Source organism: Zosterops lateralis, assembly GCF_965231275.1.
Source record: "Zosterops lateralis genome assembly, chromosome: 8".
Classification (NCBI taxonomy): Eukaryota; Metazoa; Chordata; class Aves; order Passeriformes; family Zosteropidae; genus Zosterops; species Zosterops lateralis.
Window position 1 is genome coordinate 13,847,564 of NC_139768.1, and position 21,254 is coordinate 13,868,817.

General features: G+C 34.9%; 1 protein-coding gene across 1 annotated transcript in view; it reads right to left on the reverse strand.

The window, feature by feature from the left end:
- The window catches only part of LOC310912352 (adhesion G protein-coupled receptor A3-like), a 253,587-nt gene that overhangs the window by 139,450 nt on the left and 92,883 nt on the right, over positions 1-21,254 (reverse strand). The window contains exons 3-6 of the mRNA XM_083866869.1: positions 20,212-20,283; positions 16,362-16,433; positions 9,170-9,241; positions 8,270-8,433 (exon numbers count right to left, since the gene is read on the reverse strand). Coding sequence (XP_083722995.1) covers positions 8,270-8,433; positions 9,170-9,241; positions 16,362-16,433; positions 20,212-20,283 — 380 coding nt within the window. The remainder of the gene's footprint in view (positions 1-8,269; positions 8,434-9,169; positions 9,242-16,361; positions 16,434-20,211; positions 20,284-21,254) is intronic.

Below are 21,254 nucleotides of genomic sequence, written 5' to 3' on the forward strand. Positions count from 1 at the left end.
CAGTGGCAGCACTCATCTTCCAAACCTTAAACTTTTTTTATTTTCAAATCACAACTGCAGACACAGATCATAGAAATATGGTGGCAGGAAGGTCCCAACAGTGTCAGTGATTGTCCCTAATTGCCCAGAGTCCAGTAGGCTGCCTGAATTCTCATCTATGACAAAATATTAAAAAAAAAAAAAGTTCATAAATGAAATGCTGAATGAGTGACAGTACTGTTAAGTATTAAATTTTTCCATGCCAAACTCCATTCAGCCCAGCTGACCGTGTCAGGAGCTCTCTACAGCCATTTTTATACAAACATCGAAGAAGTTCTGTATGTTGAAATGTGCTATAAAAATGCGAAATGCCACTATGGCGTACTCCACTTAATTAAAAGAGAGATTGTCAGAATGAAAGCTTTATAGGGAATTTTCCTATGATAACAATTAAGATTAATTACAGCAAACTCTAATAAGCATTGTTATTGGACAATATTACATAGGTTTGTTAAAAAGCTAATATAATTTTATCTAGAAATCACCAGCATAAAATTTAACCCTAGTGTTTTCAAGTTCATGTTACCACAATAAATAAAGAATGTATCTTCAGAAATACTCAATGGGTTGTAGTCAAGGGTTCTGTTTGAACATTGTTTTGTTCATGAGCAACTGGCTTTTGAATATGGCCAGCTAAGTGTTCAAGGGCAGAAGTCTGAAGATTAAAAAGGCCTCATTTCACTGCTATTCTCACTCCACCTTGGTTAAATTTTCCTTCAGCTATTTTGCATTATTTTTGGAACAGTAGTCAAAGACAATGTAGAAAATTAGATACAAGTGCACATTAAAAACCTCTATTGCAGTACATAAGAGTAAGCTACGGAGAAAACCAACAATTGGGTACATTTCCAGCATCTAAATCAGCAAGATTTCAGGGATGAAAATTTCTGTTGAACTGGACTTTCATGTGTGAGCACAGATGCAAGAAAATATGTTGTAGTAAAATTTCATCCTCAAATGAACATCTTAATACTTCTACTATTTCACATTTACGAGGTTTAACTGTTACTAATTTTATGCCTCCAGTCTTGCAGCAGAGTTCTAAACTGCCACTAAAGAAATTAGACAATAATGTTTAATATTAAATTTAGGGCATCATAGTGCTTTCCCCCCCACCTTGAGACTGATCATATTAGATGAGAAATCTAGAATTTGGAGTCAAAAGGTTAAAGCATTGTTCACTTCACATTAAGAAATGATAGTATGGAAACCAACTTTGATATACAAATGGCCACTTAGCTCTGACATAAAATGAATTTACTCCATCTATCTTTGAAAGAGCCAAAACATACAGTTATATTATCTGATTTATATACACTCTGTTATTATGCATATTTTCTTATTAAAGAAAATCCTGAATTGCTAACATTGTAAAACAAAAGTAATTGGAAGAGGATTTAAATGCTACTAATTTTATCACTATCCATATCTTGCAAAACCTAATCCTGTGAAAGGCTATTAGTGTGAATATTCCTATTTTAACATAATTAGACCTACTCATGTGGTTAGGCACTCCCTGCAGAATTAGAGCTGAAGTCTTGATCCTGCGTATTCTGGAAGACATGAATGCAGCAAGCTACCTGTGGACTGCCAAGAAACTGCAGGACTGAAATCTAAATCTGGATAATTAATCCATCATTCTTCCTGTTTGAGGTTTTGAGTTTAGTCCGTTACTACATACTGAAAACCCCCCACAGTTCAATATTTACACTGTGTTAATGCAGTAAGAATGACTTGTAAATTAAGAAAGAAATGGCTGAAACAATAATCTTGAACCCATCCCTGAGTTTAAGTAACAACTGAGACCAAAAATATGTTTTGAGTACACTGAGAAAAATAAATGAAGAAAATACTCCTTGTTAATTTTAAGCCAGTGTTTTTTCTTGCAATATGTTTTAGATAGAAAAGGAAACTTTTAAGAACAATCTGTGTGCAAATATATAAATTCGTAATTATAAGACTTGAATGGCAATGCAGATATATAATTTTTGGCACCACATAAAAAAAGGAATTTCAAATCTCACTTCTAAACTAATATCCCTAACACAAGACAGTCAACAGTATTCTTAACAACTGACACAGATCAAGGCTGAATGCATTCAGTTGATTTCATCTTAAATATAAATGTTGAAGAAGTTCTTTCAAAGGCAAAATTCCCCAGTATCTATTTTTTTTTTCTCTTTTCATCATTTTAAAAGAATGTAGTTTTTTCAAAGTTCTTACTATTGGACAGTGGGTACTAACTTACTCTTCTAGGAATGATGGGGAAACAATGTATAATTACATCAGGTAAAATTATTAAGAAATTTCTAAAAATACAACATCTAAAACAACACTCATCATTGCTGAGAAAGAATTTAAAGCACGTGTGTTTTAAGGATCTATGAAGGAAAAAGAAAACTGCTTCAAAAAAATGAAAGTACTTTATATAGGAAGTATAGAAAAGAAAATGTTTTATTTTTTTCCCAATGGTATTACTCTAATTGATTTTAAATGTCTTGAATATTTAAAATGTTTTTGGTAGTTTAGGTAAGATTGCAAAAAAAGAAAAAATTACTTATAAAAATATATTTAAGCATGAGAAATGCAGATAAGAAAATGTGACAGTAGAGAGGTAAGAATTAAGTACTTCCTACCTTTGAAAGAAACTGAATCTTAAAATGGGCAAGAAATCTCTAAGAACACAAGTAAAATGAATGCATTAAAAAAAAAAAAAGTGCTTTCTTCCTGTGTGTTTTTTTTGTGGTTTTTTTTTTTTGTTTGTTTGTTTGTTTTTTTTTTTGGGGGGGGGGGAGGTGTTTTTTGTTTGTTTGTTTGTTTTTGGGGTTTTTTTGGGTTTGTTTTGTTTTGTTTTGTTTTTTGCATTGCACAAGTTGAACAGGTACAAAGCATCTGAGCAAAAAGCACCTACATTTTGGCCTGACTCTGCTCCTTTAGGGGAACAGATACTCTCAGTGAAGTGAGGCAAACTACAAAAGACAAGGTGCTGGTTAAGTACAAACAATTCCCTAACAACTTTATCTCCTCCCTTCCAATAAATTATTTACATTTTCCATGAAACATTTAAAGAATTTTATTGCAGAATACAGAAGTTAGAAAAGGATTTATCTCTTTGATTTTTATTCCTCCCTTTGAAGTGTCCCTCTTAAGCAGGGAGTGGATCATACCCCAAACCCCACATTTCAATAATATTTTATGAGCCAGAACTTGCTAATTTCACTCATGAGTTAACTCTTTAAACTAAGGTAGTTTACAGAATTCGGAGACTGTGTAATAATTCAAACACTGTTGGACACTCACAACTTGTAGCTATTATATTCTCATCTCTGTTTTCAGTAGGATGGATTTTTATTCTACTGCAGTGTTAACTCTTTTCTCAGCAGCCAGCCCCCTAAGGCATAGCAGAAGCCTCACCACACAGACCCTACACAGACAAAACTCCAGTTCTATTTTGAATGTTCACTCCTTGCCATCCCTGGTGAAAGTCCGGACTGACGATGAAAGCTTTCAGCAAATTATGAACCAACCTGAAGAATTTCTCACTGTAAGTTTCATGTAAATACTTCCAATTCTATGGATCACAACCAACAGCGATTGGTGCACAACCAATGGCTGCACCAGTCATGGACAGAACACACATTCTGGCATAATACATACTTTCAAAATAATTTACTGTAATAACCCCTCTGTGAAACATCCTACAGCTGATTTTCATGAATGTGAAGCACACAGAGCAACAAGAGAATTCAAACCAAGTTTCTGGGTACTGAAGCTCTGGGTATTTCCATCTCTGAAAAACAGGCTCCTGTGACTTGGGAAGCATTTATGGCAGGCAAGATGGTACCTAAAACTAGATGCTATCTCACCCATGTTAATACAAGAAAGGAAAATGACTCGGCTGAGATATTTGTCTTGTAATTTGCTGTTACTCTGTGCTTTGCAATTTCTATTTCTACCATATTTTCCCCTGATACTGTGTCTTCAATGAATGTATCTAACATTTGTGCTTATAAGTACTTCCTTTACCTTTCAAGTTTCTTTGCTGAGGATGGTATATGGAGAACATGTATTAATACTAGCTTTGCTAATTGTCTCCACTTGCTGGTTGTAATTATTGCAACAAGCATGAGTTTTTCAGAGATGCGTAGAGTGTAGGTGAAGAAATAATGCTGTATCTTAGAACTTCTTGTAACTCTTGTCCTACAGTCCTGGAGCAGCTCAACAAGCAAAAGAGATGTCCTCCCATTCGGTTCAACACAGATAATAAGGAAGTGGGAAGCAGAAACATTCAATGCAGAAGCATAATGAAAAGAGAAGCAGTCAATTTGTTTCTTCTTCAAGGAAAATACCTGTGCAAAGCTTTGCATCAATACAGAGAAAAAGCGCAAACACAGTTTTTGGGGATTACCTTTAGCCTCTCATATGGGGTCAGATGCAAAGAGCCAGAGCAAGCTCTGCTAACGTGGCCTGAGAGCCACCCAGGACTGTTTAAGAATGTTTCATGGGGCAAGATTGCTCTATGGAGGTTTCTGGCAGACTGCCCCACAGCAAGGCCCAGAAAGGTAAGGACAGCTACAAGAAAGGTGTCATGCAGCACAACGAGCTTGCCTGAAAGTGCTGCCATTCAAGGATGTGAATGTATGCAAAGCAAACCATCTGGCTGAGTAGAGAAAAATCACTTGAAAACAATGTAGACTCTTCTCTGCATTTAGATTTCCTGAGAAGTGACAAGGCACTGCCTCTAGTTCTTTAAACCTGTCTGCTTTATAGGTCCATGCAACCATATCATGACCAAGATTAGAACAGTAGACCATAGAAACCTGAAAAGCCACTGACACTAAAAAAGAACAAAACTTACTAACTAATTGCATGAAAAAATACATAATTATAAAGAATAAAAATGTAATTTATTATGTATTAATGCAATAAACTCTAAGCAAAAAAGCCCAGATTTCTCAATATCCTTTTCTATTTTCTTTCAAGCAATTTCTTTTTTAATTAACAGAAGGTAATAATATGTTCTCAATTACTTATTTATAAACATCAGTAGAGCATTTATATTTTCAAAACCCAGGATTTTAATTTGTAGGAGATCTGTATGAGGGATAGCATTCTGTCCCAGGAGAATCAGATAATTTTCTTTGTGGAATAAATAAATAAATAAATGTATTAAAGCACCATAAAATTATTTTTATACTTTGACCTTTGCCGTATTTTTTAGTAAGATTTAGTAAATATTTTCAGCATTTTAGTCAAAACATTTATCTAAATATTATTGATATTATGTCAACTATTTTGTAACTTTTAAATAAAATCTAATTGGGGGAAAAAAGAAAGTCAGCACTTTTCCAAACATCCGTTTTGATGAGTCAACATTTTATAACAGAAAAGCACTCCATCACAGTTATATGTCAATTGTAATTTGCAGAACAACTGAAATTTTACTTCTTCATGCTGTTCAGTAACATCAATACAGTTTACAGACTGCAAAACTAAATTCTAATATCTTATTCATTAGTATAAATAATCAAAACCCAGCTTTAAGAGCAATCTTTCCTAATCTCCATAAGACAAATACTCACACAGATCTTTCTTGAGTGAAGGATTCGGCCTAGAGAATCCACCTCTGCTTTGATGTGAGCCAGGGAAAATCACAGGCTCCTATCAGACCTCAGGTGGAATTTATTGCACTTGTATTCAGGAAAACGTAATTTTCCTGCTGGAAATTGAGTAACTTGTATTTGGAGTCACGGAGGAAGAGTAACAAGGCACTGCATGAAGCCAATTTCGCAACCACTTTTCAGAAAGATACTCAGTCCATACCATTATGAATTCATTACAGTCGCTCATCATTAAGACACAAGACAAGGGCAAAACCATTATTTGTCATCAAACCAGCTTTTCAGCCTTATTTCCAACATTGTGAAGAATTGTTTTATAACCAAACATTTCTGACAGTCAGAGAATTTTGTTGAAGAAGATTTAAGTAGCTCTTATAAGCTGTTAGTGAAATATGCAAGCAGAACCCTGGGAATTCAAAAACTGTGCAGTTACTTAGCTCCTAAAAACCCCATAAGCAGGTTTTTAACTGTTTCCAACAGGCAACTTACTACTTTGGCTATTATGAGTAAGTAGATGCATGAGAAAGATTTGCCAGGAAGAAATTCAAAAGATATTTTTTTTTTCTCACCTCAACATATAAAATAAATCTAAAAAGCTGATGGCAAACTGCTCCCTGTAGCTACTCGGAATCCACATACTTTGACTTTTTGGTTCATTCCCTAACTTTCAGGCAAAACTCTTTGCTCATTTCTCTCCTATTTTTATTTTTTCCCTTTCCTTCTATTTTTTCTCATCTTGGAACTGTGATATCTCATATCATCTTTTAGCATATAGAAAGATCAGTGAATAGAAATAAAAATGTCTGACAGTACGGATGATGTTCACATGAAAGAGTTTTTAATTTTTAAGTCACTCAATATTTTCTTTAAGATATGTTTAATTTGATCAGCTCTGTGCATATTTCAACGCGTATTATTTATAAATCATCCTTAATAGCTATTATTATTTTGGTGCCAGACAGCCTTCTATTATGCCTAAGCTCAAATCTACTTACTGAAAATGAAATTGCCAAATGTTCTGGGCACTGTGAGCTACCCAGCAGATACTCTGAGCACCATGAAATACCTGGCAGACCTTACAGAGCTGGTGGAAGGCTCAGCAATTACAACCACTGTAAAACTCTCTGTGGATAGTGGGAGCAATGTCAAGCTACTGGCAGTCATTACAGCCCTTGTCAAGTGTTCTGTGGAGATTGTAAATAGGAGAGAGAACTAGATAGGCATCATAAATTCTGTATCAAAGGTCTGATAGGGAGTCCTACTAGGAAATAAATTATGAAATTCTGAGAAATTGCTTTCATTTCCTCTAGAGAATTCAGAGATTTATATTCACTTGTTACCTGGAAATACCAATTAACCATCTTTAATCACTCTTCTGATCATTCCAGCGCTTTTAGAAGTACTTTTCCTGCTAGGAAATGGATCTCTGTAAAGATACCCACAGCTTTCTATAAAATAGGAGCTTGGTATTTTAAGAGAATTGCAGAATTTCAGATGTTTGGTAACAAAGAGTGCTGGAAATGTCTCTGCCTTTTGTTCACAAGAGCTCATTTCATATCTGCCTCCAGACATCTATCTGTGTTTCCTTAACAATTCACCTGATGGTAGGTACTATTCACATCCTTTCACACCTCTTTTTTATAAACATCTCTTCTCAACTTATAAACATATGTATTTGTTGTTAAAAGCATTTCTCTATATATCATTCCAGTCAACTTCTGATCTCCCTTCTGTTATGAATATGTTTGTTAGCAACACACACCATTCTTCCTGTGGTTATTAGGAGAAATGTGTAACTCTCCTTTTGTTTGCAAAAGACATTAGCAAAGCCACAGTCTCAGCAATTTTCTGTCATTCGAGCACGTCAAAGATTCAAAGATTCTGAAATTAATCAACTATGTGTGAAATTAGACTTGATTCTGGAACCCACTGGCCTCATCTCAGGCAGCAATCTTTCTTCTGCAGTGTGATACTTTTAAAAATCTCTGGTTTAACCTGCTCGTTGCTAGACAACACCCAGTGTGAAATGAGTTTTCTTTACCTGTTCATATCTATTTTGCTTTCTCCCTCCCACTGTATCTACCATGTATGCTATGGTAGAAAATATCCAAAAAACATTTTACTTCTAGATCTTCAAGTACAGAATTCACCTAACTGAAGCTCACTGTAAGAATTCTATTAATCCCCGGGAAGCAGTGCTAAAACGTATAGTTACAGGTTGATAAAAATAAAAAATAGAAGAATTAAATTTGACGTTAATATCACACTGTCAGACATATAACTTGAAAGAAACATTATATAAACTCCTGTAGGAATCCTCAGTTTCATAAAGAATACAATGTAGACCTACATAGTTAAATGTTTTATGTCATAATCGCGTATTATTGAATACATTGCAGAACAGTGATGTTCTTGAGACATGGAATAAGAAATTTCTATTTTTTTCCTGCTCTTTTTCATTCTTAGGTGTATCTTCTGTGCCACATACCTGTCAGGTTTTGTTTGTTTTCTGTGTTTTTGGGGTTTTTTGGGTTTTTTGGGTTTGGGGTTTTTTGTATTTTCTTTGGATTCCCCTTCAATTTTTAATGCTAAATCAGAGTACAACTCACCACATATCAGCTGGTTTTCCTTCAGGTTATAAAGTGACAGTCCATGTAAAGCACTGGGGTAAGCACAAACTGTTTCCTCTGCTATTCGGACTGAAGCGTTTCTGGCCCATTGCAAGACCCATTTTAGGTTACAGTCACAAATCAGTGAATCAGTGTTGAAATGTCTACAAAGGCAAAGAACGACCACAATTGGTACACATGAAGTTTCCACGAACATACTTTCTTCTGCTAGATTCAAATTAACTAATTCCAAAGAGAACTCTAGATAAATGCATAACTATGGATACATGAATACAAAGATAGTCTGAGACAACCGAGACATGTTGTCCCACTGTTAATTACTTTCATAAAGTTATGCAAAAATTCTGGGTTTGTCAACATCATTGACTACTGAAATAATTTTGAGTCTGTTTTACTGCAAAAAATCATACTATAATATATTTTTATTTACTAAATACCCCTCTAAGTAGAAATATTCAGTATACACTTTTAAATCTTAGGCAGGTACAATCAATATCAGTAAGTGGGACCTGTTAGTATAATTCCAGGAAAAATATTTAACATTACTGGTTTTAGCAACTAGAGGCCTAATATGATGTAACACATGAAACCATGGAAAAGTATAAGATTATAAAGTCTAAAGGAAAAAAAAGAAGATAAAGGATGCTAGTCAGGAGGACTAGACTGGGCTAGCCAGGAATGGGGTTGAATTCTCAGTACTATCCATTTCCCTGCAAAAGGCAAAGATGGCAGCTCATCAGCAGTGAGCCAGACATGGATAATAACATGGAACTCATCTCTAGAAACAATCCTGTTTGAATTCATATTCAACTCAGCTATGTTTACTTTAATGCCTTTCTGAATTAGTTCAGATTTACAAACAAAAGGAATGATACTCACAGAGCTTTCAGAGCTAGCAGCTCAGAAAAAAGTCCATTCATGAGAGTTGAAAAAATATTCCCTGACAAATTCCTAAGGAAAAAGAAAAAGTCAATTTACTGTTGGTTATAACAAATACAAGGAGATAAGAAAATTGTTATAGAATATAATTTTCCCAGTGCTAATTGCTTTCTTGACAACAGTAAAAACATATTTAAATTTGGTACATTGCTTTTTGGTTTTGGTAGGTGACACTAATATTTAAATCAATTCCCACACTCTTACTTGCTTTATTTTCCCAGCAGAAATACATACAATTCACTTGGTGACATAAAGAGGAACACTTCTACGTATTTTAAAGAACAGAATTTGAGAAGAGAACATTCTAGAATTTGAGTGAAAAATATTAATAAAATAATTAGTCAGTGAGATAGATACTGTATTTTTATTGTATACACAGAATATAATTTCAAGTTAAAGAAACAAAAAACAGTGTCTTAATTTAGTAAAGTTCCAAAGAATTGAAGCAATTCCTTAAAGAGTAATGAGTTTTCAAAGTGACTACACAAACAGTTTTATTACAAAGGACTTTAAACACACCATTTTTCCCCGTCCTTAAATTAGGACATTTCCATTTTAATTAGTGCTCTACTCTTTCTTGTCTTGATGGCTGAAAGGCTCATACTGAAAACTTGCAAACAGAGGCAATTCACTTTTACACAGTTTAACAGTATTGCTCTGCCAATGCCTAGTAGTACAAAAATTAAATGTTTAATTATCAGGTAATAATGTCTTTTTCTATACCCATAAAATTAAAAATTAGTGCATATCCAATATTTAACATTTCAGAGCATACGAATTACCTATTTATGAAATATTGATATACATTTCTTTCTGTACAGTGCTTGAACACTACATGTTTGAATTCAAGGTTGGTTACAAAAATTCAGTTATCAGGAAAATTTCAGATCTCTGCACTGGAGATATGCTGCAGATATCTGGGTAAAAAATGATTTTGTCTTTATTATTCTTTTTATATTATTTTATTATATAATTTATTTTTAAATATCATTTTTATTACTTTCTCTTTCAAAAGGATGGTGTTATAATTATCAATTTTATTTCTCTTTTGTCTACAGAGTAAAGAATGTAAGCTAAGCTGAAAACTGACATTCAGATCAGGAGCCATGTGCTCTCAGACAGGAATCCCTCAAGCTGCAAGAGATCTGAACCAGGTAAGGAGCCAAAGTAAGAAAAGCTGAAACTCAAGAACTCTGCTTTCTACTGAAACCTGTCCAGTAATCTATGGATCAATGAATTCAAGTAAGAAGAGAAAATGTTGCTAATTTACAAATTAGTTAAGACACTCTTCAAGCAATAACTAATTTCATTTTCGCATACAACTGAACACTTCAAAATTTCTTAGTCGTTTAAAAGTCTGGTAATAGAGTATATAAATAAACTGGCTCAGCAACATAAAGTGAAATTACAGAGTGACAATGAGATGTGTTGATATAACTGAACTGATTTTTAGATTTTTTTTAACAGTGCACCTTTATACAGTTGTGGTGCAAAGCTCTTGGTAGAACGTTCAAGTACCTCTTCAAGTGTGAATATGTCTGAAGGTGGAAATGAATCCCTACTTGTAGATACATATTTCTCTACCTTTAATATTTTGGATTTGTCAACAGGAAACTAAAAATATTGAGCATTTCGCAGACTCATTTAACCTCCTTACTTAAAATTAGATGGACCTACCTAAGTGTTTTTTGGATGTAAGGCCTGACAAGGCATATGCTGCAGCAGCTCAGTGAACAACATATTTCCATGTTCAAGAAACACAATTACAATATTTAGATATCCAACAGTGGAAATAGATTTTTCTTTAAGAAAAAGTTTCAGAAATATTCTCAAATCACCCAAATAACTCATGCATTTCTGACTGATGCAGCATTCTGTAAATACCTGGTTCTTCAGCGCACATAATTTACATTATATATAAAAATATTGTCAAATGTATAGTGTTGTAAAATTCCTCCATTTCAGATATCCTAAAACCCCACTCTAGCCTGATATAAAAGGGCATTTGCTCTAAAAATGTCTGTAACACCAAGTTTGCAAACATTTCAAACACAACAAATTAATGCACTCCAAAGCTGACAGCACTTACTATGCCATTAACTCCCTCCATTAATAAAAAGATGTGCTTTCAATTTTATCAGAGGTAATACATTTCATTCTTATTTAGCAAGTCCTGCATTTTTTTCATATACCAATACTTATACTTTTACAGAAATTAATAAAGCACTTTTGCCAAAAGTTTTAATATAAATGACAAATGCCACAAAACAGCCAAAAAGAGTTACATGTGTTAAAGTACCATTTGAGGCAGAATATAGATAGAAGCAGAAGTATATGAATATGAAGAATGCTTCCCTCTTAAGAGCAGCATTAAAAACCAAAAGTTGAATGCAGTGGTAACAGATTGATCTGTGAAAAAAAAAAAAAAAAGGAAAGTGGGACAAGAAGTATAAAAAAATGACAAACAGAAATACAGAGAGGGCAGGTGGCATTGTGTATTTCCTTATTTGCTGAAATTTTGCTGAAATGGGGTCTGATTAACTGTGTTAGTGGTTTTTATTTGATTTCTGGCACCATACAAAGTGATTAGTTGGTGCAATGACATCAAGAAAGTCCCACAAGAATTTGCAGTATAATATTATCACAAAGCTAACTACTGATGATGATTCAGAGGCAGGATGAAGAGTAAATCAGATATAGTTTAATCAAACAATTGGAAGCAATGATAAAGTTTAGGTTTGAAGCTACAAAGGGAAGATCCAGCAGTAGCTACTTGTTGAAACAGATTTCAGTCTGCAATATTTTGAAATCTGAAAAGATAAATTCTGAGGGACTAAATAAATGAAGTCTGGTATATCAGCACAGTGGCATCATCCCAGTATTCCACAGCTCTTAATACTTAGATTAAATATAAACAGAATTAATGTAGATAGCAGCTCCATTACCAAGCAGAAATATATTTGCATACATAATTCTGGAACAAAGCACTGAAACATTGGGTCCAAAGGAGATTTGGAAGATATGTTACCTTCAATTATGTCACTACTATTTAGAATACATGCACCTCATGACAGCATAAGCACAGCCAAAAGGCAATATATTAGCCAAAAGAGGCAAACTACTATCTTAGAAGATGTAATAAATCTACTCATACTGAGGCACTGCCAGGCATGTCTGTCATATGACGTGAAAGCATTTTGAAATCATTTTACAGAGTAAAAATCAAATCCAAGAGGGTGTAAAAATTAGATCAATCTCAAGGAACATAATCAGAAGTCACTGGCTGCAGTAATTTCAGGGTCTGCATGAAATTTTAGGTTCCATTAGTAATTTCAAATTCAATTTCTGTTCCCTGACATTCATGTCCTGATTGCAATGGAGTAAAAAGTCTCCTCTACAATATCAAGAGGCTGACCATTTATTGTGGTTTCTGTGTGTCTGCATGTTTAAAAAAGATGATGCTACTAGGTCATTTTTTCTTTAATCAAGAATTCTGTAGGTTGTCCTGTTCTAAACTAGACTGCACAAAACCACCAAGCCCTCTGAAGAATTGCCTGCATTATCACTGAAAGCCCAGGCAATCCTCATCATTTCAGTGAAGTATTTGAACATACCTTTACTGTTCTCAGTTTAGATTTATGCATCACACCATTGGGCTAAACCACATTGTGTTAGTTTGGGCCTAGAGCTGATTTTTCAGCTCTATCTCCATCTTTTTTTCAAACTGAATTAGATTTACAATATTGAGTGAAACACACTGTGTTATTTTGTTTCACCTGCCATTTGTGCTTGTAAACAGTACAAGAAAATCCCATATTTGTACTTCACAGAAGCCACATGAAAAGATTTATGTCCTTTGCTCCTTCCAGTGGACTCACGGCTCTCCCTACTGGTTTTGATAACAGCCTGCAAAGATGCTTCTGTACTTCATCTCTGCCAACATAACACGGGAGAGCTCTAATTACCAAATCAACAACTACATAAATCAACACATATGTATGCATCTTTATATTTCTCCTTCAGTAAATGGCTATGAAACCATTCCATGTTTACGAACTCATCATCTTTCCCTTGTTACAAACACTGATGCTGCACTGAGTAAATGCTTCTCCACAACCTTCCCAGAGAAAAGCTTTCTCCTACCCCTCAAATGGCAAGTAAACGCAATCCAAAGGTATCAGTAGCAACAGAAAGGTGACCTATGTTTAAAAAATATGGTTCTTCATAAACTTCCAAGGGAAACAAAGCTACACAGTGTTAGAAAAGCACCAGGCAGCATCAGCTTGCAGTCCACCAACAATGACCACTTCTTACTCATTGAAATCCCAGTTTAGATAATTACCATCAGCATTAGGACATTATACGAGATTTCTGAGATCAAGGAACATGTGATACCCTGAATGGCAGGGAATAGTCCCTCTTGATTGGGACTGTAGCTGTATTTCTTCACAAAGTGACCCAAACAAGAGTGGTGGTACTCTTGACTTTGATTTAGTAAGGAGAACAATCCCTGCAAGGCAGCTGTAGCTTTTGGCATAACAATCATGAACTGATTCACTTCAGATGAAAGTATAAAGTAGACTGAACTATTACTAAGCCTCTGATTTCCAAAGGACAGATTTTTGAAATACTACTAGTAATGAAACAAATAAAGTAATTAATCAAGCACTAGGCCACATAGACGACAATGCAGAATGGACACATTTATTAGGTCAGTGGTGGAAAGGCAATTTAAAACCCAAGTAAGAAAAATGGAAGACAGACTAAACAGATTAACAACCAAATCTTAAATCTTGCAAAAAATAATTCAAAAATTTAAAAGATCAAAGAACTAGAGAAAAGATAACAGGAAAAGCTTAGCAAAGTGACAGAAAGAATTTAGGTTAAAATTTGGAAAGTACACTAAGACATGGTGCAAAACATACTTCAAAAATACTGCTCTATTATAACTAAGAGATTAATAAAGAGTAGGTATTATATACAGCCTAAATATATCACATTACTATGATTTTCTCTTCTGTTCAATCAGGTTGGCCATTTGGATTATATATATTTATGGGAGAAGCCCACACTAAATCCTGGAAAGAGTATTTCCCAAGACCACCCTCAGTATGACTTCTGATCTGCAGAATGAGTTAAAATTGAAAGAACAGCCAGGCAAATAGGGGCCTACAAGGTTAATTCCACTCAAATGAAAACACCAGTATAAATTTGATGATCATCTCCTCATCAAGTTAGATGTATATGAAAACCAAGAAATCATTTATCTTGTATACAAATTTAAAGATCTCTTTATATGATTGCATGATATACCATCTATTGCCACATACTGGTTTTTTACCAATTTCTGATTTGCCAACACTTCTTTTCCATTTTTCTTTCTTTCAAAACTTGCTCATAAAATACAAAGAGGCCAGACTAAGAGGTCTCCAGTTACCATATATATCCACAAAAGCGTGAAGAAACTGGTGTTAAGTGCATTTACTGTAAAATAAGGTAAGATAATGGTGAAGATGGAAGGGAGGGGAGTGAGACATTACTGATGTTCTGCAGAAATGGTCTTCTGAGTGATTGCACTTAGAGCTTTCGACGATGACTCTGTCTCACAGAATTAAGAGAATATGAACATGAAATCTGGTGGTAACAAAACCAAGGTTTGGTCAATGTTAAGAGAACAAGAAGAGATGAACCTTCTTAAAGATGAAAGGACCTGAAATTCATTAAATATTATTCAAAGAGAGAAACATTACTAGACTGTCACTTGGGAGCTACACTAAAGAAACATCTTATTCAAATTTCTGCTGTAAGCTGGGGCCTCAGAAGGAAAACAATACAGCGAGCTCTGCATATACAGCCATTTCAAAATGAAAGTTAGACCCACAGAAAGACTGGATGCAACAAAATACAATGTTAATATGTTAACCACACTTTAATGGTGTGGTTTTATCAGCCCAGTAACCACGGGCACTCAGCCTGCATATTGTGCCTTTTCTCAGCATCTCTGGCATCAGTGAAGGGTGTAGAGATACACTGCCACATTCTTTCCTGGGCTTCAGAGAAAAGGGACAGTGCAGCCAAACACTGTCACAGACTGTGCACTCTCTGGGAATGAATTCCTGTTCTTTGCCACCAAGAGACTGATGCTTTGTACTGAACTTCTAATTCATTTTTAAGATGGGGTCTTAGAGATTTGTGAATGGAAATTTCAGATCTTTCTGAGAGAGCATGGATTTGAACTGTTTCTATTGAGTCTGTTCCTAGCATCTAGAAACACACTCCATTTAATAATGTGACTTCGCCGTTTTGAATTAAACTTACCTCCCAAGATAATCTGGCTTTATAGTCACAGTCATGTTCCCTGTGCACAACAAAAGCAGACAGAAACCCTCAAAAGGTGAGTTTGGCTTGCCTAATCTGGCACATCATCTGAGATGAGTAAAAAGAGGGGCGGTTTGCACCTGTTCATCACATGCTATCAGGCCTCTTCCCATCATCTGTTCTCATTTGTTTTCATCAGAGAAGACCTGGCAGAGCTACTCTCATTAATGGGATCTGTAAGTGTGCCAGATTTCAGCCTTTTACCTGGTGTTAACTTGACCTCATGGCATATCTTCCTAGAAAGATTTCTCTGTTTGTCCAAGGAAATGCCATAACTGGCAGGAGAGGACGAAAATAAAGTATAAGATTTGTCACACACTGTGAGGCAGCATAGGAATTTATTTCTCATTCAGGAATGAAGATAGATCTGAGTGAAGATCCGGAGCCCTCCTGGGCCCAGCCAAATGTCCATTTAAACCAGGATTCTTCCTTTGAATTTTCTCTTTCCCAGCCAGGAAATTTACAACCAACTTACTTTAATTATTTCTTAGACATGCAAACAGTAATTTCATGTTTTGCCGCTTTTTAATGTGAAAATGAAATTTAATTCTTTGCAGTTCTAACAGATTTCACAATTGAAATAGAGAAAACATATTTAAAATATCAACTCATCACAATCAAAGGCTCAGGATAGGGCCTTTTAGTACAAAATCTACAACTTTCTTATATGTAGTTTTCTTGCCAACTATACTCAGGTCAGTCATGTCACAGTTTAGATTTCTTCTGTCTAAAACAAAACCAGTGTTATACTCACAGTTTGTGAAGATTGTTAAGTCCAACAAACATTTCTGGTGTTAGGCAACCAATTCTGTTATTTGAAAGATCCCTGAAAAAAAAAAATCCCATAAAACAGCAAGTTTGTAATTTATATACACCCCTACATAATCACACAAAGCATCTATATTTTTAGTACTTAAGAAGTTAAGAGACAAATAAAACCTTTTCCTATATTGTAACCTAACTGAATTAAATAGATTAAATAACTTTTATATTAACATTACTGAGCAATATTCCACAAATCATACTGTGAGTTCTAATTGCATTGAAATGGGATTCTATATATATGTAGCAAATAAAAGAAAAATAATACTACAAATATACAGAATTTTATTGATCTGAGTTATTAGAACCTGTGGTTTTTTGACTAGGAAGAACACTGCATTTTGTTCTATGCAATATACAGCCAAAGTTGACTCTTTTTTTTACTGTTTACTCATGTTTCATCTCATTAACAACAGCCTTTCTTGCTGAAAACACAGAAACCAGAAGGCAATTAATTTTTGAGCTAGTGAGGTCAGTTTTGATAAGCACTTGGCAAGCTCTTTTAAGAGCAATACTGTGGCTTTCTGAGAGCACAAACAGTAAAAGGCTTCACATTCCATAACTTTTGCCTGCAAAAAGCAAAGAAAAGTTTTCTGTATAAGCCATACATGTAACACAGTGTACAGGATGCTTACAGGAGGGAGATGAAGACAGGTATAAGCAATTATATGGTGGTAAAAATATGAATAATCCCCCTTGGTAGATTCTGAATTAGAGTTTGATTTTTTTGTACTTGGTTTTCAACCTTGACCCAAATATTCCTTCTCACCAGAATTTTTTTTTTTAATCATTACTATTACATAAGGATTTTAAGTGATCATGCAGCCAAGAAAAATGTTAAAATTGATCTGGATGTATTTTTTGTTTCAGAATTAGTTTTCTGATTCTTTTACTACATTGTGCAGTTTCCATATTTTTCTACTGATATATGAGAACGCTAAAGTAATCAAATGGAAGACTAAAGGTTGCAGTTTGACAAATCCAGTTACTGCTTTCATGGGAACGCATCCAATTAGCTGGAAAATGAAGGCAATCTCTTTAGAGTTCACTATGAAGTCGTCGTCTATCAGACAAAGAATACATTGTTGGGCAAGCATAGGATGAAAAATCATATTAGAATTAAAATATTTTTTAAATGCTTGTCAAGGATATTAAGTAGGGAACAGCTGAGATAATACTGAGGATACAATACAGTGCAATCATATTAGCATTATTCTTTATGTTCTCCTAATAAAAGCTACTTGGGAAATCTAAAAATGCAACTTTAAGGCAAATACATATGCATCTATATATCCTTCTATTAGAAAAAGAGGAATCTACCCAAAATTCTTGGCTGGGTAATGCTTTACTTTTGTCTAGGTAAAGTCTGAACATATAAGGAAGAATTGCATCACAATGTGGGGCATAATCTGGGTAGCAAAAACAGATTTTGTCTATACTAATCAATACAAGTCCATATTTCTCCACGACTGGCACACACTAAAACCTTATTTTTACCAAAATGAAAGAATAAACACTATCTTCCTTTTTGAATTTCACTATTTTGAAGTTTACTTCAGTAAGTGTTATTTTCATAAAAGACATATATCAGTGGCTGAAATTTCTGTATTGTAAAACATGTTTTCCAAAAAAAAAAAAAAAAAAAAAAGGCAAAAAGAAAAGGCAACTAGCTACATTTTCCCACAGACTAATAACACCTGTTACATTAAACACAATTCAGTTCATAATGTACAAAGCTGGTGCTCCTTTTCAGGAGTAAAAGATTTAATTTACTGATGCTGACTTACAAAGTTGATGTTAGAGAAAAGAACTCTTCTGTGTTAAATAACCAAATGCCATAATTTCAGTGATTCATAAATTATCAATTTCCATTAATTCTGTGTGTACTATTTTGAGTAAATCCTGGAAATAATTCAGTTTGTCATTCAAATACAAATTGTAACAGTTCTCCAAATCATTCACAGAAAACATTCTGACAGCCTGTGGCTTGTCTGTCTGACCTGCCATAGCCTTTTCTCCTGCAGTTGTCCACATTACATCAGCTTCTGCTTTTCTTAGCATCATTTATATTTTACACAGGAAATAAAAGGACGAATGTATAGTCTTAAAGTAATTACTGTATTCAGTATTCAACAGGAGTTTACACTATTTACTCCCTTTGCTCTAGTGTCTCCTTCCCAACAGTTGCACATTGAAGCTGGAAGGTATTTTCTTGTTTACCATGGAACTACATGGATTTGTACTAAATGTGGCACTCCAGCAATTAAATGCTTCTCAGTTTCTATACTGCTCCCAGTTGCTGGGAACTTGTTCATATCAGCAAAGGGGTTTTTTGAGATTTGGCATGACAAAACTCAACTTTGTCAATTCTACTGTGCTGAAGAGTCTTTTCTTCTCTTTTCCAACGCCTGATGAGCTCCTCCCCCTTGATTCCTTTCTCCTGCCTGACCTAAAGGCTCCACCTGTGCAGTCTATAGATGTGCAGCCCATGACTTGCACAGGTTTCCTGGTTTTCCCACAAGAGGTCAGGGTTGTGTTATTAGAGTGCACGGCCAAACTAACAATTAGTGCTCATTTTTTATTATTGCACTCTACTGTTATCCCTGTACACAGAGGCAGCAATAAAGCTTCAAACTGAATGTTCTTATTTGTATTAAAAACGTAAATGCTACTCTGTGACTTCATCATTATCATGCAACTGGCTCTCTACATCAACACACTAGAACTGAGGGGCTGGTGTTAGAAAACACGGCTACAGTATGATCAGAGAGAGAAACCTTGTGCAGTGCTCCCAGCACTCAGCGGTTCAAGGCTACCACACAGCAGAAAAGCAGAGGATTTCTAAAATTCTTCTTCTGTGGATTTGCATTCCTTCTCCTTCTCATCTAAATCTTCCCACCCCACTAAAGTAATCCCTGTTTTCTCATAGGTTTTCTCATAAGACAGCACACATGATGGCTAGGAAAATGCCTGGCATGTGCTGATGGCCTAGTTAGACAGTGCATGAACATTTGGAAGCTGTCACTTGGAAAATTGTAATTTAAAAAGGGTTCATCTCACTTTTCCTTAGGCTGAGTACAACTAAGGAGTTGTTAATGAAAAGAAAAATGCCCAGCTGTAGAATCCTAGTAACTTAAATATTTTTACCCTCTAAAATGTTGTTTAAAAATCAGCCAGTGCTTCTGAAAGTACTATGAGAACCTCTTCCAAGGCAGAATTGCAAGAATGATGGATAGGGAATATACTGTCTAAGATCTTGCTTCCTTAGAAAACCATGATAAAAAATAAAGCAAGCAAAGTCAAGGTTGATCAAATGGAAAATAACAAATTCTGCAGTATGACAAAGTTTCCTTTCTAATAACATATTTTATAGGGCTGATTTATGATAAAAGTAAACAAAACCAAAAAACACCTAGTGTAGCACAAATCATTGTTCACAAACATTTGAACTGTTTAATGTTATTTCTGATTAATGTCCATAGTGATATATCATCTGCTTAGTCATTAATTAGGCATTTGCAGGTGTTCTTGTTAGGACACTTACTGGAGGGCAAACTGATGATTTTAAATGGGAAAAGGTAAAAAAGAAAAGGAAATGGAAGAAAGACGAGAAAGAAGAAGAAAAAGGCATGGTAAATGTAAAAAGCAGAGTGTGTGATTTTCTATTTTACACCCAGTGCCCTTATTTGATTATTGCTTGGTGGCATATTTGAGTTGCCCAAGGATAGAAATGTCGATACAAACACAATTTTCAGAATAATTCAAATGGAATTAATACTTACAGGCGCTTCAGTTCTGAAAGCCCATAGAAGGCCCCTGGCTCAATTGTGCTGATCAAATTATTCTTCAGATCTCTAGAGAGACATAATAGGAGGAGCAGTTAATTATCATTTTACCTACTTTACCACTGTTATACATGTGGAGTATGAAATGCAATGCAATTCCAACCTTTATCTATCTTAGCTAAAACTAAGAATTTCTTTTAAATAGTAGCATCAAAAACAGTACATCATCTGCAGTTTATAAAAGCATATTTTTCCAAGTAAGACGGTTAAGATTAGATTTTTAAAAAAATCTGCTCATTTTAATTTTTCTTTTCCCATTTATACTTTTCAAAACAAGCTTGCCAGCCATTCTCACCCAAGGAAAAAATGTTTTAATCAAAGAGTGAATGAAATAATTAGTCAGCAAAGCAAGAGCCTTTTGGCTTGATTATTCATTGTGCTGTGCACTTTACACTTAATAAATTTCTCGTTTCCACCTATGTAGGCCAAGCAGGTGAGAAAAACAGGCAGGTCAGGTTTCTGTCCTGAAATTCAGGCAGTTTCTCATATTTGGCAGATCGGCGTTTCATTCTGCACTTGCTGACAATCCAGAGGACTGACTGTTTCACAGATAAAGAATATTTCACTGGCATTAGTAATCTTGTCTGCTCTTGACACAGAGCTTGGGGCCATGACACTGCTCTCAGCTCAGTCCCCACAGAGATTTACTACTGAACTGTCTCAAAGACTTTTGTGATGTGAACCCTGAGGAAGTGCCTTCAGTGCAACCAGCTAAGCAGGCCTAGGAGACAAACGCTGTAAATTCTTGTAGGCAGCGCTCATCTTTTGACAATTTGCAATTCATAGGGAACAACTGGTGCTCACTAATTTCAGTGCTGTTTCTCAGGCTGGCCACTTCCAGAAATTCCAGCACATACACTGCTTGACTCTGCCAAAGGTGGATCAACAGCCACAGGAATTATCTTACTTATGACTTTTTATTCTACTGCAGATAAAATGCACATTAGCTGAAAACTTGAGTCCACTACCTGTGATTGACC